Source organism: Aythya marila (genome assembly GCF_965140915.1).
Source record: "Aythya marila genome assembly, chromosome: 13".
In the NCBI taxonomy this organism is placed as follows: domain Eukaryota; kingdom Metazoa; phylum Chordata; class Aves; order Anseriformes; family Anatidae; genus Aythya; species Aythya marila.
Genome location: NC_139054.1, coordinates 14,668,052 through 14,695,174, shown reverse-complemented (window position 1 = coordinate 14,695,174; position 27,123 = coordinate 14,668,052). Strand labels below are relative to the sequence as shown.

The 27,123-nt window shown below is 43.4% G+C and overlaps 1 protein-coding gene across 7 annotated transcripts in view; it reads right to left on the bottom strand.

Moving 5' to 3' along the window:
- LOC309883160 (H(+)/Cl(-) exchange transporter 5) overlaps positions 1-27,123 on the bottom strand; it is a 45,081-nt gene that overhangs the window by 5,188 nt on the left and 12,770 nt on the right. For 2 of the 7 annotated variants that reach the window (XM_082770984.1, XM_082770985.1), the window contains exons 3-10: positions 20,340-20,489; positions 9,054-9,205; positions 6,881-6,980; positions 5,283-5,467; positions 4,544-4,666; positions 3,740-3,946; positions 2,637-2,717; positions 1,203-1,745 (exon numbers count right to left, since the gene is read on the bottom strand). In XM_082770984.1, coding sequence (XP_082627110.1) covers positions 1,203-1,745; positions 2,637-2,717; positions 3,740-3,946; positions 4,544-4,666; positions 5,283-5,467; positions 6,881-6,980; positions 9,054-9,205; positions 20,340-20,489 — 1,541 coding nt within the window. Of the gene's footprint in view, positions 1-1,202; positions 1,746-2,636; positions 2,718-3,739; positions 3,947-4,543; positions 4,667-5,282; positions 5,468-6,880; positions 6,981-9,053; positions 9,206-14,816; positions 15,012-20,339; positions 20,490-23,258; positions 23,850-27,123 lie in introns of those variants that run through there. The other 5 variants (XM_082770988.1, XM_082770989.1, XM_082770983.1 and 2 more) reach the window with 4 other exon arrangements.

Genomic DNA, 27,123 nt, shown 5'->3' with positions numbered 1-27,123 from the left:
ACAAGACTGATTTAGAGGTTATTCTAAAGTTAAAAATGGCACAGATGCCATGCTTCATCATCTTCGCCCTTCCTGCACCAAAAAAGGTGGTGGGAGAACACCTCCTTGTATCCTTGGAGGGAACAAGGGACAGCACTGGGTATGCCAAATGCTGTCCCTCACTGAAACAAACCACACTCTAAAACCTCTGTAACAGAGTTTGAATTGTTTGCAGTTACTTCTTTCTGAGCAGGAGAAAGACCCACACAACAGTTTAGTGTGAAATAGGAAAGGCTTTCTTTTTTTCAAAAATTTTCCTAAAAATCAAAGTTTATTTCCCAGAATAATAAAACAAAGTTTCATTTGCACACCACTAACACTCCCCCGTGCCTTTCCAACTAACCAAGTACTTGTACTTATTTATGAAATACACACGATCCTTCAAAGTGAGAGTGCTTGTAATTAGCATATTAGTGATACCCAGTAGGGCCACTACCAGCAAGTTTCACCTCTGCACTTCAACTGTTCCTGGATTTCAAAAGCTCCTGTTCTTTGAAGTCAGAGAATCTCCCCCTTGTGCCCTTCACATATTTTTCATATAGCTTTCTCATACAGTGTATTTTTCCTCACAGTTTTGATGATTGCCCTTGAATGTCAGCAACAACCTCAGTGCAACAACGAGGTGCAAACCTCTGAGGCAGGGCCACCTCTTTTGGACAATCCCTTCACGGGACTGTGGGACAGGGTAGGATCCATCTGATAAAGCCCAGAGGGAAAGCTCAGACCTAGGCAGTATATCCACCACTCAGGAGACTGCCACTGAACAAGAGCAAAACAGTCTGATTGATGAAATCTTAAGCATTTACAAATGAATATCTCAATTGCTTTGCAATTAGGAAAGGGGAGATACAATGGAAGTATCAAAAAGGCTTAAGTAAAGACAACTTAGAAGCATTCAATGTCTGGAAAATGGGCCACGAATCCCTAACCTAGCAGCTTCAGTGACTGCACATGGTGGCCACACACAGGATAAAAGATTTCTATTGTGCTCAGTTACTCACAATGGAACAAATAATTGCCATCTATCACCCCCCTACAAAGCACAATTTCTTCTCCTCAACAGGGCTTGGAGAGAAAAACATGTCTGTTTATTAAACAGATAAAATTCTAGGGTTTCTGCATCAGATGAAAAGAACATGACCTGCTTTACAGGTAACTCTCACCTTCATGCCAAAGGTGAAGATTGTGATGAAGACTTTCATTATAAGGGCCAAAGCCAGCTGCCACATGGCTGTGTAAACTCCTGGGCCAGCAGCTCGGTCTGGCAGGTCATCCCCTTTGGTGCTGTTGAAGTCATTCACATACTCACAGAGCTTGGAAGAGTCCAAAATCCCACAGTCATTGAAGAGTTCAGAGATCAGCTCACTGGTGCTCATTCTGGTATACTCATTAGGGAAGGCCAGGATGGCTGTGATGGCAGTCACTACAAACACCTCCAGCACAGGGTATTTACCAAGCTTGGTTGTCTTACGTCGCCTGCACCAGGCAATGTTGCTGCGAATGAAGAAAGCTCCCCAAAGCCCACCAAATATTCCCAAAAGGACGAATGGCACAAGCTCCAGAAGATGCCAGGGCATGTGAAACTCCACGTAGAAGAGAACCAGGCGGCTGTTCCCAAAAGGATTGATGGAGCGCAAAGTAAACGCAGCCACCAGAGCAGCAAAGAAGGAACGCCATAGTGTCTTGAGAGGAAAATAGTAACTGACCTAAAAAAGGAAAAACAAAGCAGACTCAATCACTTGTTGCTACCCTGACTGGTGCCCAGTAACATCACTACTGCATGAAGTACAAGAAAGGACTGAGACTGGTGTGAAATGAGGACTGAAAGGACTGCGACTGATGTACCTTCCCCTTCAGCCAAGACTTGATTATGAGGTCCCCTCTATACAGACTACAGTGACCAGGATGGATCCTGGTGTGCATACTTGCAGCAAATGCCCTCTATGATTCCTGAAGCGTAGATGATTTACTCAGATAAAAGTTGCTACTAATCACCTATGAGCTGAAACCAGAGTAGTATTTGCCTTTCATGCTCTGCAAGGTCCAGAAGTGCCAAACAATGGTGTTTGCCATAGTAGCTGAGCACAACTATTGCTCAGCTGAGCAAAACCATCCCACTCTTTCTCTGAGTTAGGCCCTGAAGCCAGAAATGGTGATCCATTTCATGTCTGGATCAAAAGAACATGAATTAGAAATTACTTGGTAAGAAAAAGAGTTTGATAAGCAAGGTAAGTTTGTTTTGAGGTACTCTGAGACAGAGCTGTCTGGAGAGAGTGGACATATGGAATGACAGAGGCTGTGGTTGTGAGCAGTCAGTGTTGCTGAGCATGGACAGATCAGGGAAAAACAGCAGGTTTACTTTAAAGCCAGAGATATACATCATTCAAAATAAATTCTACAGTATTCATAAGAATTACCTGAAACCCCAGTAAAGTTTAGGTTGCCTGGCAGACCTTGTAAATACACCACCAATCAGTATTCAACAGAGTCTCCTTTCCACACCCAAGCAGTTATGAGTGGACTGTATTTTAAAACCAGCGGGGTCAGTTCTTGCAATAAAACAGCTCACCAGAGCTAATAGAAAATGCTGGTGTTACCTCTTCCAGACTAAAGAGCACTCCTCCAATCGGTGCACCAAAAGCTACAGACACACCAGCAGCTGCAGCTGCTGATAAAACCTATGAAAGAAACTGAAGTCAGTCACACATTTTTAGCTCTCCCCTCAAAACCTTTCCCCTTTTTTTGTCGGATGTCTACTTAAATGTGTGCGAATTTTATATCCAATGATCACCGAATAAGCTAACGTCTGACTTGTTTTAAAGACAACAGGGAAAAGATGAACTGAGCTAATTCCCTAAGAAATATTCTAGGTGATCTTGGAGGTCTTTTTCAACCTTAAAGATTCTATTTCAATCCACAAATAGCTTTAAAAAAAAGCATTGCCATTTAAACAGTTCCAACTCTAAATCAGTAGAGCTGACATCGATTGCAATTACCTTTTTCTTTTTCACCTGATTTCATGCTATGCTTGCACCCTAGATAAAGCTTTAGTAAAACAGAACAGCAGCACTTCCATTTCCCAGAACATGCCTTTTGCTACATTTGCCTGCCTCACATCTGTACCCTGTCTTAGAAGAGAACAAAGTATAACTAGAGATGTCGTGAAGACACCTCACCTGCTCCCTGTGTGGATTCTGCCATTGCTGTGTTTAACAGAGGGTAAGTTGGCCAGTACTTGTAGGCATTTCACCCTAATCATTCTCCAGTGACTTGTCCAGAAAAAAACCTTACGTTGTGAGGAAACACAAGCTTCACATAAGATGTTAAATTGGTCCTTACACCATGTCCTTCACAACAGCAGAAGGTCCCTGAAAGTGAAGCCCTTCAGCCTACAGCTAGGTCCAAGTCCCTCAAACAGTCTTAGTCTATGAGGTTGTATGACAAATACAAGCAAACATTGCAAAACTGGGTGTGCAAAAGTGGGCTAGGACCAGTGAATGCTCCTATCACAAACGAGATGACTGCCTGTGCTGGGGAAAAGCTGCAGTGTCACTGACATTGCTTTTGCTCCAAAGAAGCGTTGAACTGAGATGCTCCGAGAATGTGCCAAAACAAGAACTTTTATTCATCACAAAGCACCAAACCCACCAGCTTTCCCATGCTATCTCAACAGTTTAACAATAGCACAGTATCGTTTTACCTCTCTGCGCTTGGCTTCATTCTTCCTGTACTTGGTGAAGAGATGACACAAGATATTTCCACAGCAGCAGGCAACGTGCACCAGGGGGCCCTCTTTTCCCAAGCTCAGGCCAGAGGACACCGCCAACACTAAGGTAATGGTTTTGATGATCAGCGTCCACTTGCCCAAGTAGCCTCTAATGATGAAACCACTTAAGATAGTTTTGATCTGGAAGTCAAGCACACAGAGCTCTACAGGCTTTCATTCAAGTCCTGGTCAGAGCTCCCGTTTTACTAGGCTCTCCCAGACCTGCCTTCAGCTTTCCTCTACAGCTTTCACAGTCCCTCCCCAAGCTATCAAAAGTAAAACACAGTCAGTAAAAATACCTCTACATGCAAAGACAGAAGGTGCCCTTTACAGAGGGTGCCCTTTGAGTCCTTCCTTCAGGACTGTTTTTCCCACTGAAAAATAATCTGATGCTGCTTTTGCAGTCTTCCACAAATGGTGCACTTTTGTTTGTATCTCTTGTAGATTGCATTTACTTTTAGTAAATTTATTTTAGTTTTTAAAGGGATTCTATGGAGACTTAAGTACTAGACATGTTTCAGGAATACAGTTTGGAGAAAAAAGCATATATTAAGCCACTATACATTTCTAGAATATAAGGAAGTATTAGTCCATAGCAGGCAAGCATTATCTTTGGATGGTGGATCCCTACCCCACCTTAACACAAACTAACATCACCACCCCCCAAAAAAAAAAAAAAAAAACAAAAAAAACCACACACACACAAAAAAAACCCACAACACTTTCATTCTTGCTCACCTCTGGAATTCCTGAGCCGCAGGCATAAGGAGCAAAGCCCTTCACAAGTAACACAGCAAGAAGGGAGAATAACAAAGCCCAGATAACATACATCAAGTAGTTGAGAATATATGCAAAAGCCCCCTGTAATGCAGAGAAAGTTAACCAATTTGTATCACTTCAACTGAGATTACGTCAAACCAGTACACTGAAGCAAGCTCACAGAAATAGCAGGTAATCAAAAAATACAGTTATCATCAGCCAAAAATAACAGGAATCGTAATAAGTCTGCAGTTCCAAGGACAAGTTACATTTGCTGGGTTACAGAAACATGAGCCAACCACACTTCCGAAGACCACTTTATAAAATGGCAAACAAGTTATACAAATACTGTCCCAGTCAAGCTGGCTGCTCCACTGTATAGAACTGCCAGAACTTGGCTCTATCCAGAACACAGGACCTGAGCTTGTCTGGCATTCCTTTAAAGTGTTCATGGGCAAAAACATTCTCTAAGCAGTAAGTCTCAAACACAACTAAAGCAGTACACTTGTAAATGTGCCGATGCTTTGCTTCCCCACTGAGGAAAATACGTAAGTAACTTGTTTATTCACACCCTTTGAAGACCCCAACATTCAAATTTAAGTCACTGAAATATCTTCAGTTAGCACTTCTGGCATATACATACAGATCATACCAAGAGACAATACAGGCTGGGGAAATGGGACATTCAGTGGCAAAAGTAGTTCTAGGCATACATTACCTCTCCATGGCCAATAATAAGCTGTGACCAGCTCTTCCATTCGGGACACTTGTCTCTGTCTGTAAAGGTTGTGTTGGATTTCCAGCAGCAATGCTCGTGGTTAAACCAGAAGCCTGCTAAACACACTCCTTCTTTCAAATCTGTCATCCAGTGGGCAGATATGTCTATCAGACCTGCTAATGAACCTGGTTAAAAAAAAACAAGGTGAAAACTTAATAACCATCTTATGCAGACTCACATATCTGAAGGTTACAGTCTGCCCCTACTTTGACTCACCTACCAGCAAACAGAGCGGCACTGATATTTTTGCCTACAATTAACTTTTATTCTTAAGGGGGCTAAAGGGAAGATCTGCTTAAGCATACACTGAAAAGAGTAGGTCACAAAACAAAGTGTGGCTAACAACATTTCCATGGCTGACCCCAGGAAACTGCATTAAAACCTACCCTAAGTCACTAGAAATTAATTCTTCTCAAATAGACTGAACAACGACATTCTAAATATATCATGGAAAGTAGACAGAGCCAAGGAGGGTTTTATGTTTCCGAAAAATATAAAACATGTAACTGGTCTCCAGCACAAGAGCTGAAATCCACAAGTTATGCTAACAACGCTAAGATTGTGCAAGGAATAACTTTGAATTTGGAGGAAACATTTCCAATCCCAATTGAAAACAGAAACCAAACAACTAACAAAGAAACAGAGGGGAAAGTTACAACTACGTCAAATAATACAATCCGAGAGTCGGTACAGAAAGTAATTTACATTTTAAAAAAAGAAAGCTTCAAGCAATCTTGTATTTTTCTGTTAAGGAAAACTCCTATACCTCCCCCCCATAAATTCTGTAATTGGCTCTATTCTCAGGTAAAATGCCACGTTAACACAGAAGCCAGGAATACAGACCTCTGGTCTGCATGATCAGAGGCCCCAGAGGCAACGCTAAACACTTAGCAAATCTTCCAGTTAATGAAAAACTTGCTAGCAGCTTTCCTATGTAAATATTTAACAGAAGACTTAATTTCATCCCTCATGATGAATGTTTAGCTGCCTTCTATCAAGATTTGCATCCAACTGATTTACTACTTTTGCACTTGGGTCCAAAGTTTGCTTCTGAAATAATATAAAAGGTCTCAGCCAGTCAACCTCTGAAAGAAGCCCGACTTCCCAAGAAATATTGCTCACCTTTTATTCTTAAGTATAGTGGGGGGGAATAAAATCTAATGCTCCTTGACATCAGCCTCTCCAGTGTCAAAGAGCATTCAGCAAAAATGATTCACAGCATGATACTTCCCTCTGAACCACCATTTTGCTACCTATTATTATTCCAGAGCTCTGTACCAGCATCAGATCAAGAACAGTCCCCAGGACAGCCTTCAGTCTGAGTTTTGTATCTTGGTATTTATACGAATAGGGTCTCAGGGCATTTAAAAATAACTCTACTTAAATTGCAGAACAGTGGCAGAGCCATAAGTATCAGTGTAGCTCCTCAGCCCTTGTTTCTGGGACAAAATCTCCTGCTTTAATGATATAACAGGGTTCATGCTAGGAATCAGTAGCGATGGTACAGAACCAGGTTTTATATTAAGGTTTGCTCTTACCTGCTAACAACCCAATGAACAGCATCAACAGCCAGCCAGAAAAAGCATCGCTCACGCTGTGTATCAGGGCCCATGTTGACTCCTTGCTTCTGCTGGTAATCTAGAAGAATTAAAAAAAAAAAATCCATTAGGACACTGATCTAATTCCCTGTAAATAGAGTTACTTGGTAGCATTGTGTGTTGGAGGTACACCCCTAATGTTCACTACAACGATCACAGTACATTCCGTTTTGAGGGACAAGAGGGAAAACATCAGACAGGAGCTGGGTTTACAGCTGGTATAGTCCAAAGCAGCTCCAATTCAGACATGAACAAGAATTAATCGAGGATACTTCCATTCTTCCCAGCATTCATGTAACATATTCTTCTTCAATGTCTTTTGAATAAGAAAAGAAATTCCACCCTTTAGTTTTTTTAAAATGTTTCTTGTTAGCAATAAGAAGTTACTAGTAGCCTGATGCCACAAGCAAGTGTGAATGCTCGAGGGACCCTCATAGCACTGCCCCCAGCAACTTACCCATGCTGCCTCACAGGTACTGACATCACACCAACTGGGAAGCAAACAGAAATTGTCACCAACTTCTTGAAGTCTTCAGCTACTCCCTCAATATTTGTAATACAAACTAGCTGTTACTTCGAGCACAGCAGACTGCCAAGCGCTGCTTGCCATAAATCAGCCTCAGCCGGCCACAAGAAGGTTAGCAGGTTTCAAACCGACAGAGTGTGGATGAGTTATGAGTCCTGGAACCTACACGTGCTGATTGCATTTGAAAGAGGGACTCAGAGCCACACAGAGAGGCCTCAGGCCAGCGAGCTCCTCTGGCCAGGCCCTGCCAGGCTGGCAATGGCACAAAGGGGCACGAGCAGCCTGCCCGCTGCCCTGGCGCCAGCACACCACCATCATTCCCTGGTGACAAGGCACACTGAGGAAAACAACTAATTCTCACTAAATGAGAAAGAATCCTCTCTTCCTCAATGACTTTCATTTTTTTCCGCTAGATTTTGTCTTTCAAATGCCGCACGCTTCATCAGCATCACTGCTACTGAGGAAGGTGGGAGTTCAGGTGGTGGCCAAAACTATTGCCTTGGTATTTGTTTCAGTTTGACCAAACATACATCTCTTTGACCAGTAGTAATTTTTGTCTTCACCTGATTTCAACTTCTTCTGATAAAAAAAAGGCTTTCTGTAGATAGGGAATAGATTGTCCTTTTCCAAAGTCACAGACATCATGTTTGACACGTCTGTGTGTGTGTACGCATCTGAGAAGATTTGGAGTCTGTACTCATAATGCACTAATAGAAAGTTTGGTTTTTTTGGGAGACAGTAGGTATTGGGCTTGGGGCCTCTTAGTTGGGTCTGTACTTGCTCGGATTTGGGCACTGTACTGTAATTCCCACACACTGACCAGCAAGGATGGAGCTCGGCTTGTGCACTACAATTGTTTAAGATGAGTTGCTTTGTAAGGCTCAAAAATAAAATATCAAAGAACAGTTTGGCAAGTAAACAGCAAAGTTTAGTTCAGTTGTCACCCTCCAAAAGTTCCACCAACAAGGGTTTCTCATGAATCAGGAGCATGCTGGGGACATCAGTACTTTATTTAAAACAACCCTTGTGTTCGAAGCAGATTCCTGTATATGCAGAGAGCAATAAAGTCCCAGAAGCAGCATTTGTTCCAGTTTTCTCAACCATGCAGCACAAACTTCAGTAGGAAGACTATCCCATTTCTTTATCAATAAGCAATGTGTATAATGGAGTCATGGGTGCTTATATTCTTACATATAATCCATGGAATGGTAATATAATTCTTCTAAACAATGCGTGCATCTTCCATGGCTAGGATTGTAAGTTTTGATTTGCTTCAGAATTGAGCGAGTTTAACTTGCATAAAGAAATGAGTGATCAAGGCATGTAAGCCATATATCAGAAAAACGTATCGTTAAAGCTTTTAAAATAAAGCCTTGGACAGAAAAGTAGCAATGGGTAAACTGCAACACATTCAATTTAGTGTTCTTTTTCCTCAAAAGGTAGAGGCTTTCAGTATCCCCCTTACAGCAATCTCTTGATATGTATCATGTAACTGGCTCCCTAGTAAGATAATTAGAACTCAGATTAGCTCTAAGCAAGTTAATAGTTCCGCCTTCGGTGCTAGCAAGGAGTAGTAAGAAATGTTACCTCTCTGTGCCTGTCCCGGTCCCTGGACTTCTCTCGCACCCAATCTATAGTGTTAAAATCTTCATAGGTCCCCACACCAGGAAGAGGTTCCTCCAGGAAATCCATCATTTTGCTTGTGCCGTTCATCTCTCCTCCATTATATGAGGAAAATCCTGATGGGGGAGCGAGGGGGGAAAAATTGAGAATTTCTTAGTTTTCCCCCTTTTTTAGAAAAAAATTCAGAAACATCACTAAAGTGCTGACTTCAGTGGAACAATACAGATTTCAGGGTAAGTAAACAGCTTACGAGCTATTCCTTCAGCTACATGCACCAGGCAAGCGTCCCAGGGATTAACTGCTCAGCACCCATATGCACGTCCCCAGCTTCAACAGTCCATAAGGAGATGGGCTCTTTTCTGGAAACACTTGTTCAGGAACCACCAAAGTAAACTAGTACCTAGACTGAACTGTTCCCTAAATCCAGGGCATACTGTGGCTGTACTCTGACCCTTGAGGGAAACAGTGGGGAAAGGAAGAAGGGAAACTGAATAAATATTTAAGAATTCCACCAGAGTTGAAGGGAGTTCAGTGAGATCCATTGGAAGAATAAAGCAGGAACCAAACTAAGACTGTGAATGGCAGCAGGGAGAAGCAAATGACCACCTGATCCTCCCCAGCCATCGCTTGAGGGGAGACAGTGCACACAAAGCAGATAAAGCAATCAGAGCTTGAGAAGAGCCCTGTTTTCCCGCTACCTGAAGAGCTTGCTGTCTCCTTCCAGGTCAAATAAACTCAGCCAACTACAAATCACTTGACTTTGTCTGATCTGCTCCAGCCCATGATGTTGAATAGGGAAGCTCCCATAATTTTGGTCAAAAGACAATCTCTTCACAGTTAGAAGCACAGCCCAAGGGTGTGGGGCAGGCACAGTAAGTGCTTGCAGAAAACTATTAACCTACAGCGTGACAGGGGTTGACCTTGTCCATCTGGAGATGGCATACAAAAAGCTCTGCACAGCTTCAAACTCACGCTTCAAAGTAAAACCTCCTAAGCATCATTCCTACAGTTCCAACACCCTCTGCCAAGTAAAATAAATAAATAAATAAATAAAATTAATTCTGGACTCCATCACAGGAAGTGGGTTAAACCCTGCCAATTGGTGCTGTCTTTGTGTCCAGAAGCCAGGGCCCTGCCACCTTTCAGCCTATTCCTCTACCACGCGATTCCTCCTCCCATGAGGGCTTCCAGCTCCTGTGCTCCGCACCAGGTGCCTCAAGGGAGATGCTCCCCCACGTCCAGCAGCTACAAACAGCCATCGGGAAGCTGAGCAGCACCACTGACCTCAGCACAGATCAATTCTCTGACACCTCCGACACCGGTGGTTAACCAGTGCTGCCTAACGGGCTTTACTGCCTAAACAAAAGGGATTTTTTTTTTTTTTTCCAGCCGGTTGGGACAGAGACCTTCAGCAAAGAGGGCCTCCAAATGAAGTAAGAGGCAGAGGAGGCAAATTGCCCAAAAGCACGGGGTTCAGTGAGTAAGGGGAGAGAAAATCCTGCCCAGCACCCTGCCCTCCTCACTGCTCACCTGAAGGAAAAGGCCGCCAGGCAGAAAAGCAGCAGAACAGAGCTGCCCCTATGGCTTCTAAGGCAGAAACCTTGGACCTGAGTGGTTTTTAACTCCCCTGGAAAATGTACTTAAATCTTTTCCACCTGGAAAACATTCACAACTCTATTCCTGCTTTTATTTGCTCCTAAAATAAAATATTGGCACCTTTGATCTGAAAAGAAACTTTGGAAATCCCACTAACATAACACTTAGTCCTTGCTCCTTTAAAAACCTGTTTCTTAAAGCCCCATTCAAGCAGTTTGACGGTGTTGAAACACATAGGGGTAGGTGGGGAAACAAAACAAAAGTCTTTTAAACTTTAGCCAGGGAAATCAAGGAGTTCCATGTCACTCTGTCAAGAGAACAAGTTCTTCCGTGCAATTCAGCCCAAGCTTCATTCTTTTGCTTGTGCAAGCACTGAGGCCTCTGCTCCAAGTCAATAACAACAGAATTCTTCATTAATTTTACTCCATGTATTTTTCTTGCTAAGCCACCAAATGCTGAAAGGGCAAAAATTCACTGGGTTACTGCAAGAAACAGTGTGTTAAATTTCAGTGGAGATGAAAGGTGCCCTACAGTATTTTCCAGTATACAAAAGTGTCCTCTTAAGATAAAATTATGCTACTTTACATACTGAATACTAATTTTGAAACTCCCTCAAGAAGCTTTTTTCATGCTACTTTCATTCCCAAAGGCTCTCTCCATGGCCCTAACAGCCAAAGAGCTCCTAAGCTTTACCTTGAACTGCTACGGTGCAGTTTGCTTCTTCATTAAAAAAAAAAAAAAAAAGAAAAAAAATCACACTAAAGAAAAATGACTATTTCAGAAGTACAAACCAGGAAGGGCTTCTTCGAACTGATAGCTGACAACACTGTTCTTTGCAGAGCTTTTGCTCTTCTGAACTGCAGCCTTCACTCACTGACAGTTATGATCCAAACCAAGCTCAAGTGAAAAAACACCTTTCCTAAAACAAAGGGTGTACAGATGAAGACACTCTTGGTAGAAAGGTTGATTTATTAGACTTGGGCAGGAGAATAAATCTAGATGCAGTTCTGTAAGACATGAAGTGTTTACAGTTATTCAGAGGAAAAAATAAAAAAGATAAAACAAAAACTGGGTCAAAATTGAAAGGCAGTAAATGGAAAAGTATTAAAACTCCCACATAAAAAAGATAATGTTTAGTATTTCATTTATAGAATCATAGAATCATTGAGGTTGGACAAAACCTCCAAGATCATCCAGTCCAACCTCTAACCTAGTACTGAGAGGTCCACCACTAAACCTTGCTACTAAGCTCTACAGCCACACGTTTCTTGAAGACCTCCGGAGATGGTGACTCAACCACTTCCCTGGGTAGCCTGTTCCAATGCCTTAGTGAAGTCTAGGTAGACAACATCCACAGCTTTTGCCTCATCCACTGAGCACGGTACCTTCTCACAGAAGATCAGGGTCATCAAGCAGGACCTGCCTTTCATAAACCCATGCTGACTGGGCCTGATTGCCTGGTTGTCCTGCAAGTGCTGCGTGATGGCACTCAGGATGACCTGCTCCACAACCTTCGCTGGCACCGAGGTCAGACTGACAGGCCTGTAGTTCCCCGGGTCCTCCTTCAGGCTTTTCTTGTAGATGGGTTTCACATTTGCTAGCCACCAGTTGACAAGGACATCCCCAGATAGCCAGGACTGCTGATAAATAAGTGATGGAAAGCGGCTTGGTGAGCACTTCTGCCAGCTCCCCCAGTACCAGCACACGGATCCCATCAGGCCCCATAGCCTTGTGTATGTCTAAGTGGTGTAGTAGTTCACTAACCATTTCCTCATGGATTATGAGGGCTTTATTCTGCTCCCCATCCCTATCTACCAGCTCAGGGGGCTGAGTACCCAGAGAACAACTGGTCTTGCTGCTAAAGACTGAGGCAAAGAAGGCATTAAGAAAAAAATAATAACGAAGAAAACAAGATCAGTCTCATAGTGCACTTGAAAAGTACCACAAAATAACCTACTTTGGGAAGAAAAAGAAAAAATCCTTTCTTCATTTAGGATAAAAAACAAAAAGGTTAAGTGAGTTTCTTCAGAGATCTCCCCAACCAGTGGAGTTCACAGACCACAAATCCAACCCACCCAACTTGCACTGTAAAGAAAACAGTACACATTTGTTGAGAGCCTGGAAGTACTCTGCTTTCAACAACATTTTTGCACTCAACAGAAAATACACAAACCGGTATCAATGCTTTCAAAGACTTCCCCATTCAAGTATGCCCAGTGGAAATCCCAAGTACTATTCTACAGACCTGACAGACCAAGAACTCCTCAACCACCCATAACAGCAGCACTAAAAACAAATCTTGTGACTAACAGTAGAGGCAACAGATTCAGTACATCCAGCAAAGGTTCCTTAATGCTGTTAAAAGCAGACAGTGAAGTCAGCATCCATCCAGACATTATTTAGGGGACAGAGATGAAACAAAAGGAACCACCGTTGCAACATCACTTTTAGAACAGCTGCAGACAGAAACAAGAAAGCACTATTGGGAGGTCTTTGAGGCTTTGCTAAGTGTGGGTGATGATTTTTTTTTTTTTTAAATACCACACCCAGTTATCCTAAGACTACATTAATTCTGCCTTGAGAAATGTAAAATGAGATTAACTACCAGCTCCTGGACACGCCTCTCAAAACCAAGCAGATCAGTCAAAACAGTCTGTTATCTTTCCTAAAGGAATGACCCAAACTTCTGGAAGTACAATAGCGTTTCAGACATCCATACTGGGGACAGCACATTTTCACTGTTCGCTCAGTTTATTTGGGGACACTTACCACAGTCTTTCTTCAAGCTAAAAATTAAGGCCAAAGGAAAAGTATCAGAAGTGGTGTTAAACCAAGCTGACACAACACTGAGAAGCATTTTCTGCTGAAAGATGAGATTGGTGTCATTCCTTGCTCGATCTTCTGAAATAACTGCCCAGGCCCATGACTTTTAGCTGCCATGGGAACCTCCTCCCAGCTCAGAGCTACCACAGAGCAACATGGACCAGACCAAAAGGGCACAGAGTCAGTACAAAGCACTGCTCAGCAAGCAAAAGGGGCTGCTGGAACTGAATCCTCAGGTCTGCCCTGTTAAACAGGGCCAAAAGTCACGCAGGTATCAGCCTCCACATTCCATCAATGCGGCAGCCAGCAACCGCACCGTGAGTCTCTGCAAGGAGGTCGAGCACAGAAAGGACAGTTCACCTTGACTTGCGTGCTCAGGAACAGTCAGGTGCATTCTGGAGACCGAACCTGCTCTCCAGACACTGCTCCCATTCAGTCCATGCCTAAGGTGACCGGATTTCACATCGCCGAATCAGAACCCCGAAGTCCCCAAGCAATACACGACTACTTTGTGGCTGTGCAAGTGGAGAAGCAGTCTATTTCACAAAGGATAATGAGAAAACGTCCTTTTTTTTTTTCCCTGATTAATACTAAACTATAAAATGGCTGACAGCCATAAATATTTATCGAGATCATATTTCCTGCCTCAGCTTGTTGCAAATAAGGAATGCTAGGAAATTCATATAGGAATAAATCAGGAAAATCTGCTCAGTAATGCCTTGTCAAAACACAATCAAGATGATCCTGTAGGTCTCTCCAATTCCTAACATATGTACCTCCAAATCAGTATTTAAAACAAGAGACAGCAAGTTCAATACAGTCCTGTCAGAGAAACACAGCTCATATTTAAACAGATTTTATTTTTATTTCTGGATCACCTCTTCTTCCCTAAATGGGTTAATGCTCCATTTTAGAGATTGCCTTTTTTTTTTAAAGCCAGGAACAGTGCTCTTTAAAGTTACAGGCATCTGTCATTTGCAACACAGGAAACCTGCAGCACTTAATTAATTGGCCTGCCAGCACAGCACCTGCAAGAGAGGTGTCCCTGTCCTTTTTTCCCATAACACATATGGAAAAAGGATTATATTTTTTTTCAGACAAAAAGGAAGAACTGCCGTACATGATCATCACACAGCAGAAATCTGACAGACCACCCTGGCTGCTCACCCTTTGCAATCAAACCTTCCGTCTGAGGAGAAACCAGAGCAGCTTGAGAGCCGTGAGCAGCAGTTTGCTGCCTCACAGCCTCTGCAGTGTGCGTCTCCAGGCAGATGTGTTCCCCTTCCTCCCTGGCAACAGTCCCCTTACCCTCACGGAGACGCTCCTTTTCCTGCAGAAGGACCTTCACCAGCCCATCGCACGGCGAGGCAAGTCAAGGGAAAAGGGGTGTTGTTTCCTCTACGGCAGCTCTCGCTTCATCCTTTTCCCTCGGACTCAGGTGAAGACAAACACAGGCAGCGCTAGGCTCTCCCTGCTCCCCAAGCATGTCGTCAGCAGCCACCGTCACATGAGCCAGCCCTTCCACCGCCTGGAAGGGGCAGGATCAGCACAAGGGAGAGGCTCCTGCTTGCAGGCAAGGAAGAAAGGGCAAAGAGCAGACTTACATCCACAGATTGCGGCTCCTGATTTATGGAAAGAGGTCTCATCCTGAAGCTGCTCCTCTGACAGCATTCGGGACATGTTGACTGGCAGCACACGTTCCCCAGCATGAATACCCACCTGCTTGCTGAGCTGCACAGACTCAGTGTGCAGATGGCTGAAGCTGACTGCGCAGGGGTTTTGAGATGCTGAATAACTTGTTGATAACACTCTTCGCTCTCTGAAGTCGGGTGGGTTAGAGCTGCACACTGAGAATTTCCAGATACCCTTCACCCCAATGATCCAGTTCCAAAGACTGACAAAAAGTGCCAACTAACAACCTCATCCGCAGTCTGTCTGTGGAGGGATGACCTCTACCACAAGCACTGACAGTTAAACGTGTCAGATGAGACAGCAAGGGCTACGATGCTCCTGGCACACGTGCCTGGGACCAAGCCAAACTACATCGCAGGAAAACAGATCTAGTAGTGGAGTTTCCTGAGCGGGGGGGATCAGTCACGGATGCACTGCAAAGTCTTTCTTCTCCCACTTTGTCAACATTTTGCTCATTAAAAGGCTAGTGGCAATGCTCTTTGCTTACTGCCTTCTAGCAGGCAGACAATTCATTTATTTTTTTTACCCTCAAGCAATATGTCATTGTGCTGTCTGCAGCCCCTCCAGGGCCTCATCAGCACTATTTATCTTGCCATTCAATATACATAAGAACTCAAAGGGGCTCGTGATTAAGTTTTCCTGGCTTCAATTACTAGTGATAACTTGTCATTTAAACCTTGTCTCACAAGTCTGACACACTACACATTAACAAATGTTAACTTTGGTCTTATCGTTGTGCCGGGTGGAGGCTCAGCAGGGCCTCCTACTGCTCTGGCAATATGGAATTCAAGGACAAATGCAGCTGAAGAATATGCCAAAAGCACTGCCAGATGAAGCAACAGCAGTAACATGTGGACTTGCGGGTCTGAATTTAGCAAATGCAGCTGCAGAGAGCTGACAATACCACTTCCACCAGATGTATTCAATGTTATGGTTCCAACAGCAGATCTGGCAGCCAGGACTGTCTTCAGCCTGTCTTCAGCTGGTCCTCTTCTCACAGCCCCATGTATTAACTTATTATCCTGCTTATTAGCTTATCCTGCAACACTTTTGAGAGTTAGAGTAGTGTTAGGAGTATGCTCTATTCTTCCCTTAGAGCTCAAAAGAAAAAACTTCTTAAGTCGTACAACAAAAGAGAACTTTCCAGCCTTTAAATGTTTTAAGTCTTTCTTCTAAAGAAATGGGGAACACAGTCCTGCTTTTGTCCCCTACAATTTAAAGTACATCCAGAGGCTACTGTGATACCCAAGCACTGTACCTTGTTCCTCCCATGCCCAGTACCTGCCTCACCACTGTGATGAGTTGAGGAAGAGCCATGAAAGAAAAGTGCAAAATAAGTTGGCATCACTGACTAACTTACACACCCAACCAGAACTACTGTTCAAAGAAAACTATCTGTAGATACAAATTTAATAGTTTGGAAAAGGAATATCAAGTACAACTTACCTTCATAACAACAGAAGCAAGAGCTGAACTAGGAGACTTGGTATTTGCTAAGGCATCTGTTCCAACAGAGCTTTTGTTACAGGAATCAGACCATGTAAATCTTGCATTTCTTCCAAAAAGCAACAGGACCACAGACATAACTGACAATGTATTTGGGTATCCCTGAAGCTTTTTACAGAATCTTCTTCAGAGGGTCTTACACAAATAAAGCTTTCTGGGAATCACTGGGTAAGTTCTCCCACAGAAGACCAACTGGATGAAGATACAGGCTGCTAATGGCTAAATGTGCTGGTTTTCCAAACAGGAGAAAGGAAATGGTGGAATCATCAAAGTTTGATTCTCAAGCACATTATGTAAAAGCAAGGAGACTTATCTGTTATTATTTATTGACAAAATGCTGAAGTTCAAACAAAAAAAAGATGAGTAATATATTGTGCTACTCATGGTGACTTTTCATTAAGGCAGACAGCACAGTACAAGGCATTAAAAGTACCTGTAGTCTTGCAAATCATTTCAACTGAACCAAGCCTGAAGAACTCAGTATCTACAACTATATCAAGCTCTCATAGAACTCAAGACTTCAGAAAGGAGGTGCATACATGCAAATTCCAGTTCGGAACAAAGTCTCACACTCTGTATAGGTCCTGTGAAAAAGATATTTTTCCAATACAAGCATCACATGTTACAGGCCACGTGCAAGGCTGCCGCTGCCCATTTCCATAACACAGCAAGAAAATCCTGCCTCTCATTAGTCAGGGCTCTTGAGGAAAGCATGAAAGAGCACTGGCTGTGAAATGCAATCCAGATATACAAATTTATCAAAGAGCATGTGATTCTTCTTCAAGTCATTTCACAGGATCTAAAAGCTCCAGCTGCAATCATTTTCATACTTGAGATGCCACAGCTAATTCGCAGGAGAGTTTGAGACACTGCTAGTCTTGGAGAAGAAGGTGAAAGAGGGCTGGATTCTGGTTTCAAATGGCATCACTAAAAAACCTCTGTTCTTCAATGTGTCACAGCAAATGCAGCACGTCAGAAATACAGGTCCCAACCACAAGTTTGCAGAAGACCACCACAAGAGAACTTCAATTACCACGTCTCCAGCTCAGGCAAAGCATGTGTCATTGCTACACCTTTGAAGGGCAGGCTGGGCACTTGACACCCAAGTATTTGTCAGCAAACATTTTCTGAATTCAGTAGGGAAAATCCATAGAGAACTGAAACCAGTATTCAGGGAGGCAACTACTTCCCGTTTTAAATTTCCTCTTTTCCTTCAATGTCAAAACTAGCAAAGATTTATACTTCCTGTTAACAGAAAGAGCCCCTTTTTGCTGAAACTGCTTCTCTCCATGATTAAGTTTGCTAAAATCGCAAGAAACAGACAAACAGTTGTTACACTGCAGAGTAGCCGTCTGTAGCCTCCTCAAGTGCTGTCCCCACCACCTTTATTCCAATTTACATTTTAGTGGGGCATACTTAACCACTCCAAGGACAGTTGTGCTAAACTGACGTCCACTTCCCTGGAAGTGATTCCTGCCACCAAGTTTTTTTCACAGTAGGCGTCACAGGCCTTCAAATGCACTGAGCAGAGATGGAAAAATCCTGCTTAAACAAGGAGGGAAACAACTGAGTACTGTTTCAGACAAGTGGCAAAACATTTTGAGGGGATAAAGAAGGGATGAAGTTTCAGAGCAGAGGAGTTTCAGGCAAACAGCAAAACAAACAAGTTATCTACCACTGAAAGCTACGTTATCTACCACTGCTTTGAAACTCTATAGAGCAATTAATTTCCTTACAAGAAGTCAGGGAAATAATTTAGCGCATTCTCTCTAAATATTAAACACAAACATTTAACTTCAGATAGCTCATATCCAAACAGCTACGGAAAAAGCATCTTGACAGAGGAGATGCATTAACAACATGCATAAAGCAATTATTTTTATGTATCTAATTCTGCACGTAGGCATAATTAACGAATGTTCATAAGAACTTCAGGCACAAGTTATTATTTCATGTTAAATGTGAGGAATTTTGAAGTGAACTCCCAGACACACAGGTTGCCAAGAGATGTTGTGGAGTCCCCTTCTCCTGAGATATTCAAAACCTGCCTGGATGCCATCCTGTACAATGTGCTCTAGGTGATCCTGCTTGGCATAGGGGCTGGGCTAGATGATCTTCAGAGGTCCCTTCCAACCTCAGCCATTTGGTGATATGTCTGTTTCTAAAAGTCCTGGACATCACGAGGTCAGGTTGGAGGAGTATAGTGCCTGCTATCTGTGACAGAGCAAACCTGTCAGTACTAGCTGTTGTCTTTCACATTAGATGGAGTCAGCATAACCCATGAAATAACACGTTCAAGATGTACATCTTTCACATATTCCCTTTGTAGACTTACAGAACTTCATAACCACAAAGTTTCACTTATCACTCAGAGCTGATGCAATTGATACAGAAACAATAATTCTTCTCATGCTTGAGCCTGGGAGGCTTGAGCCTGGAAGGCGATGAAAGGGGCCCAGACAAGAAGAAAACCACACAGTGCTCACAGTATCCCCAGCAGCTACTGGCAGGTGACAAGCATTTGAGGAAGTCTCTTCATTTGTACTACCTCAAGATCACACAGTCAAGAATCAAAATAGAAAGACTTGTTTTTAGTTTTTGCCCTAAGGCAAACAAGGATGGGAGAAAGAGATTACAAAAGGCTTATGGGAAGTCACAGAGACTGGCAGTTGGCTGTCCAAAATAAAATATTTTCACTTTTAGACTAATTTATGATAATTCATGGAAGACAAAAATCAGATATACCTTGCTTATTTAGTGCCAAAGGTCAGCAAAAAAATGTACATTCACCTCTCCCCTGTTAATTTCACTAATTCAGGCTCAGATAGAAGTAGTAACAGATCCTTTCTTGACAGACAGGAGGTGTCAGGGGAAGGCAAGTGTTTCACGCTGCTCAACATCAAATCCTTTTACTCCCTTAAACTTTTGAGATTCTCTCCACTGAAGCAAGGCCAAGGACAACCTTTAAAATTGTCAGTAAGGAAGACAGGAAGGGGAGGGGGCAGTCTCTGTTCATATCACAGCCCCCTAGGAATCACTCAGCACCATCATCTGCACCTTTCACACTGGTGATAAAGATACTCCCCTCATAGCATGGTCAGCTCTTCCCTACAGCAGCTACTTTTGGAAGTTACAGAAACTTTTCTATTCAGGAACCTTAAAAGCAAAGTGATGAGACAGGATGTGCTACGTTTTATAGTAAGATGACCACACAGATGGCTAAAGAGAACAATTTACCTCCTTGCCACTGGCAGCACACAGCCAGTAGTAGGCAGCTCAGACACTAGAGCTAAAGAAGCAGTGCATCCCCACCACCACACTGAAGTCAATCACTTGCTTCTTGCAATTGCCATTTATTTTACGGATATTTTCTACTTTTACTGGACGCACACCTCCCATCAACCACCTTTAAAAAAGCGGTATCAGATACCAAGCATGCATGACACATGAGCATTCTGCAGAAATCTATTCATGGATATAATGCAGTGCAGAATGCTGCAAAATACCTGTATTGGTGCCAAAATGCTAGTCTTTCACACTAGCAAAGTGAGATCCACAGAGCAAATATTTACATTAAATCCTACCAAAAGACATTATGAAAAAAGAAGAAGCAGAGAGATGCACGAATATTACCTCCCATCTCTCTGTCGAGTGGTGGGTCATCATCTGCCATGGGGAAGTCCAGAGATGCTCCTGCTATTTCTAGCATATCTTCATCACTAGTGCTGCTCTGGAAACTTTCTCGTCGATAACCTTTTTGATCCATGGCCAGAACTTCCAAACCTGAAAAAAAGGGACATTTTTTAGAGCACAAACGTGAAGACTCATTTTCTAAACCAGCTGGGTGGATGTCTAGTTGGCATTCTGTCCCGAAGGACAGGAGGCACTAATGCACAGTACCAAAGCACGCAGCAGACCCTGTCCTGGGACCGTAAGTGCATCCCAGACAGCTCGTGCAGGTGTGCTAACTCTCCAGCTCGGAATGAGGGCAGCACATACGACAGATCCAGCCCGCATGAGGAAAAGGCCAACAGCAGCCTCTCCTCCTGCTGCTGAGCTCTGTGGCCTGAAAAGCCAGCACAGCAAATAGCTCCTAAACACTGCAGCCTAGGAGCACAGTATTAGTTTTTTGCAGGATGTGAGCTCCTGACCTTACAGACAGCAGGACTGTAAACCCCTTCCTGTGATGCTCAGTTAAACTGAAAATGGGAGTGTATGAAATGTGCTTAAAACTGATTTTGAATCACAGCGAGCCAGCTGCCAGACATGGGACAGGTTTAATCAAGGCAATGAGACTGACAAACTATAAGCAAAGAGCAATCCCCCTGAAGAACTAGGAACAGACAATATTTCAGCTGACCATAGCCCGTACGTGTTGCCACATGTCACTCACCACCAGTTTTCACTCCTGTGAATCAGATGTCAGTGTGATCATTTGGAAAATTAAATGCTATACATACAAAGTCCAACATCCAGTAACAATGCATGAGTTATCACAAGCTTCTGCAACTAGGAACTCAAACACAAGAGCAGCCTGAATGCCTCCGATATTTTTCTCTACAGAGAAACAAATATTTCTACAGATATTGGTCTAAAAAGACACTGAAAGTATTTCCTTTTTCTCCAAATACTTGTCTTTGTATGACCCACAAAGACTGCAAATCAATTTATATTTGCTGATCAATACCACACAGAGCAGTAAAAAAAAAATCCACTCTAATAGCAGGTAAAGAACAACTCTGGTCAACACCATGTTAGACAAGGCACGTAACATCCAATGGTGTATTTTCTAAATAATTTCTGCATGTGAGACGCATGTGAAACTCCAACAAGGATACTCGTAAGGGAGGAAGGAACCCCACAAACACAGCTGGGTGATGTTCTTCAGACGGGTTGCACTCACTGACCTACCCGTCCTGATATACACAAATGATCAAAACAACCCAAGTTAATATTGACTATTCACTACCCAAAGATGAAGCTTCAAAATGCAGGTCACTCACGGAAGTGTGCAATTAAACTTCATAAATAATCCTGAGGAAGTGTCCCCAACCTGCTGCCTGCCCTGCCCATCTCAAGGAGCTGCCTGGACCAGACCATGACACAAGACCTGGCTCCCGTCCTTTTCCCCAGGATGGTAGGGAAACTAAGAGCACAAACTCTGAATGCTTAATACTAACATAATTTGGGAAAAAAAAAAAAAAAAAATCAGGTCTTAGCCTCAAAAACAGACTTTGCAGCCTGAAAAATGGAGATTTTTTCACCTTAACAAGGTGATAGGCCACGTTCGCTTTTCTCTCGCAAACAGACATATTTTTCAAGAGAGTTAGAGAGGAACCAAACATGCAGCTCAGCCTTATTTCAGGAAGGGAAAAAGACAGCACTTGCAAACAGTATGAATTACACAGTCTGCAGAAAGCACTTCCTTTTACAAAAAAAGGCACCACACCACCCAAAAATATCTTGGCATTGTACTAAGCGACACACTGAGCTCTTTACTGAGCCTTACCCTGTGGAACACAACGTTGCTTAACTTTCAAGCCCTGTTTACTCATTAAACTGATGCACAACACAGAGTAAAGAAAGTGCTGAGCGCTTGCTGATGCAAACTCATCAGCTGAATCCTTGCTGATGGGCGTGCAGGAAGGCATGTGAGCTGCTGCACTCTGCCCTGCCAGAAACAATGCCTTTAACATTCTGCAAGCACAAAGACATACCTCGATCAGCAGAAAACCGAAGACTTGAGTTTTTTTTTTTTTTTTTTTTTTTTTTTTTAAGGATTCACAGCTGTTTGCCAGCTAACAATATAACTGAATTTCAAGAGCATGCTGTGCTGTCCCTCAGACAACCTGCTCCTAGGAAGCGCAGGGCTCCAGTTCCCAGCAGACACAGCCTGATGCACCCCAGAGGAGAGCCAAGAAAGTCTGTGCCTGTGTGTCACAATAAGTATTTTCAAGTGTGGCTGTGCAAGATGTGCGAGTAGGTTTAAAAGAGGTCCACATTCATGTATTCTATCTGCACTAAAAGCATAAATTTATAGCCTGCTAGAAGCTGAATCCCTTGTCTGGCAAGAAGCACAAGTGCCTGTGCTAAGAAGAAGGAATTGGAGTTATGTCAGCTCCCCGTTCCTGCCTCTTTATCTCCACATTTGTTCTCACCGTTTAGAAAACAAAAGCAAAAAGCAAAACACTTTTCAGTCCTAACAGAACCCAGATAACATCTAGCCTGCAGAAAAAAAGGACACAGAAGACAATTCAATTACGTGTTTCTTTCACAAGTCCTACAACAGCCCTCAGAGATACAAGTTTAAATCACCTTCCCCCCCAACCCCGCCAAAAAAAAAAATAATAATAATACTCCCTCTACGGGCAAGCAAAGCTTTTCCAGGCTAAACCACGCACACAAAGACACAACTGTTCTCACGCTTATCTTCTAGTTAATTTACCACAATACTTAAGTGGGCAACTGCTGCTTGTTTCCTACCAGATCACAGGATAACTGCTGGCACGGTTCATGCACTCTCCAGGACTCTCCCATGGCAGGCATACGTACCAAAAGGCTCTGGGTGCTTCCAGGGCTTGAGGGCGTAAGAAGCCATCCTGCTGGAGATGCTTCCATTAATCTCTTCTACTTCTTTCCATCTCAATCAGGCAAAGGGAAGTAAAGCAATAAACCTGAAGAAGTTGGCTCTGTAATGCCTGGCAGTGACTCTGGTGACAGCAACTGCAACCAGGAAGCGAGAGCACCCACTGCCATCCTGGCAGGACAGAACCACCCCTAGTCCGGTGTCAGCTCCATCGCTTGCAACACACAAATCAACACCAGATCCTGCAGGCTCCTCTTAGTCCGTGCTCCAACATCACCTCTCGCACGCGGTACATCTGCTCCCCTGCTCGCTGGAGTGCTGGTCCTGGCGCTGCCTTGGCACCAGCAGGATTTCCCCGTCCCCTGGCTGCTGCTAAACCACGCTGTGGGCTTGCAGGAGCTCTTCCAGCATGCAAACCTGAAACTTTCAGAAGTCAGAGGACGCTGAATGTTTCCAAAACACTTTCTCTTCCCTGTCTGATACAAGGCTTGGTTTCAGCTCCACCACCAGCACAAGGACGTTCTGTGAGAAGAATAAATCTTGAAAAAGAGCACAGAGTCACTCTGATCAGCTGCCTTCGTGAGTCACTCTTCCTGTGAGGAAGGAGCAAGTTTACCACCTAGCGGCTACTTTAATTTGAAAAACCAAAGCCCAGATCACAAGACTCCTCTTTTTCAGAGATTAGAGAACCAAAGATGAGCTTTGAAGTTCAGGGCACTTTTTCCTCCCCACTCCCACCTTCACATTTCTTCCTGAGCCCCACGTTGTCCCCACAGGATCTCTGCACACAGCCAGGCACGTTCCTTTGCACCATGCCAAGATTCAGCCATACGCAAATGAAAAACACATGAGAAAGCAATTGTAACTGGAGGAAAAAAAAAAAGGAAATCATGTAATTATGTCAATACTTGCTGTGTCAATACCTGGCTTGGTGCCAGCAGAGCTTTACTACAACATCATCACTCCAACCGCTCACAGTGCTGTAAGAAAACAAAGAAGGAGGAAGGCATTTCATGGCAGAGGAGCTCACTCCACGAGAGAAACTTCAGTGCACTGGCAGACTAAGCAAGCTGTTTCAGACTTCCTCATATCACAGTCCACGACACGTAAACCTCATAGTCCCAGGTCCCTACACGTGGGCTGTAAGTGAATTACAAGAGGGAAGTGATCAGCAAGAGCTGCTCGCTCGAAAAACGCTCGGAGGCCAGGGTCAGATGAGCCCCAAGGTTTAAGAGGTACCCAAGCAGCCCTCTCAGCTCACCCTCAGGTTCACCTCCACGTGGGATGGAGCTGCAGAGCACACTCGGGGTGCTTTGCAAAAAGAGAGAGGAAAGGGGATTTTTTTTCTTTCCGATTTTAATAAAAGATCAAAAGGAAACTTTTGATCTTAGCAGAGAATTGTAATTTCTTCTTTCACTGCTAAACATCACAAGACCACGCATACAAAGTTGGAGGTAATGACTTCAGAAGACCTCCACACGTGCTTCTCCTGTGGTTACCCCGGGTCCAGCCGCCTAAGGGAAGGCAATGCCAGGCAGTAATTGCAGAACAACAGAGATTACTGCAAACACCTGCTGCAATAGCCACAGAGATTTAGAGAAAGATTTGAACTAAGCAGCTTTATGCCCTGCCACAGTGCCAAAGCAAATAGCCCCAGGCCAGGGAAGGGAACCCTGTTGCATGCACTGGGACAAAAAGCAGAGCACCCTTTGCTGCAGCAGGGCTGTTCTGCAGCATCCTACCCCTCGCAAAGCTCTCAGAACCCACGAGAGGGATGCTACCACCACAGTGGACAGCATAAACATGCCAAATGCAAGAGGAGCTCTCCCCTTTTGAATTTTTCCCTAGCAGGAGCGTTCCTTGTGACCTAAGCTTGCCCCCACCCAAAACCAAGATTTCAGTTCAGATACCAGGGCAGCCTTTGAAAGTGTCATGAAGACACAAAAGACACATAAGGGGACCACCAGGGGAGCTGAAAACCAGCAGAATTTTTTAAGCTGTGTTTTGGCTCCCTCCAGGTGAAGGATACAAAGAACTTCAGGTAAAAATGAGATGTTCTTTCCATACATGAACCACGTTATTAGCAATGCCTCAATTTCCCAAGCAGTGCATCCATCATTACACAGAAGGGTCCCAACACAACCTAAATGCAAACACTTGGAGGGTTAGCGCTTATATGGGGTTCCTTTGTTTATTTTTAAACATAATCCTACAAGCCCCGAGGAGACGAGTGGTAAATCACAACAGGATATTCTATGCTATGATCTGACATCGTTATAGCGAGATAACATCGCCGTGTTTTACCAGGTAACACTACACAGAACACAACACACAAACCCTGCAATGTTTCAGGTTTCCTGGACACCTGCGTGAGTTGGGCTGATCCACACAGCACGTTAACAGATTAATTGCCATCCAGGTATGCTTATTCACTGACAGGCACACAGAGACCTAAACCTGATGTCTTTAAGCCTGCATTACTCTCACCTCGTCTTGAATAATTCATCATTTCACTTATGTCACGCAGCCCAGTACAGTGGAAAACTCAATTGGAGGCAAACATCACAGTCACAGCTGATTTCATCCAGCTCATGAGCAACTAGACTTTCCTTCAGAGTAAGACTCATTTCTGTGACTGTTAACAATCACATATAATTGTCAGGAGAGCATAGCTCCAAAATCAAGATGTCTCCGTATTTCATTTACTAGATTAAAACCCTCTACAACTATCCGAAATTGATTTTAAAGAAATGGCTTATTGCAGCACACGCTTTGCATAAAAGGGATTTTCGAGAAATAAGAAATTGAATCGAGTTCCTCCTGCTGTACCAGAAGTTTGAACAGCTTTTGTCAGAGCTACCTGGAGCAAGTCAGAAGAATGAATGGAAGCAGAACGTACTGACAGGGTGAGCTTGCAGGAAAGCTTCCTGAGTTTCTTCAAGTTCAAGATCAGGGTTGGATAGTGTGTGTGTGCATTAGTTTTCATGGAAGAGGAAAACAAGCAACTGAAGACCTCTCCTGGTGTTTTTCACATAATAACCACAAAAACACATAACACATACAATACCAGAAGTTTTAACAGGTTTCAACTGTTCATGTCCTAGGTCTGAAGAAACCTCTATTTATTTCTAGTGGTTCAGAGGAGAACACAGTGGTATGTCATGTGAAGATAAAGACCTCATTACTCAGATCACAATCAAGGAAGTGCAGATTTGTTCCACAACCCAACTTTTAGACTAATTTACAAATACTTTGTCCCATCAGTACCTAAAAGGCATATATCTCAGCAAAGGCATCATAAAACTTTATAAAATTGGTATTTCCAAGAAAAGTTTTGACAACCTTCACAAGCACAAACATTGTGCATGCTGCTCCTTCCTAATCCCTGGGCTTGAGCACATTTAAAAAATAAATAAGCCAGGTAAGAACGTGCTTACTGCTTTTATTCACCAAGCACTTAGTAAGAGGAAAGCGTGTACAAGTGTACAAAGCCTGCCATTACACCTTTCAGTACTGATGGGGAAAAGGACACGAAAGAGACAAGGCAGCACAAACCTCACAGAACAGCTCTGTAGTTGTAGCTAAATCATATTATCTGCATCACTGTCTCCATCAGTTGAAACAGGGAAAACACATAGGACTGGAAGAAGCTGGTTCTGAACTACTTGCATGAAAGGGAGCTGTGCATGAGCTTCTGCACCAGCACAGCTGCTAACCTCAGGTGTGAATCAAAGCAAGTGACAGCTGGGACCAGCAGCCGTGGCCGTGCGATGCAGGGAGCTTCCAGGCACACAGATGGAAGCAGAGACACTCTACTTCCAACCCAAAGCA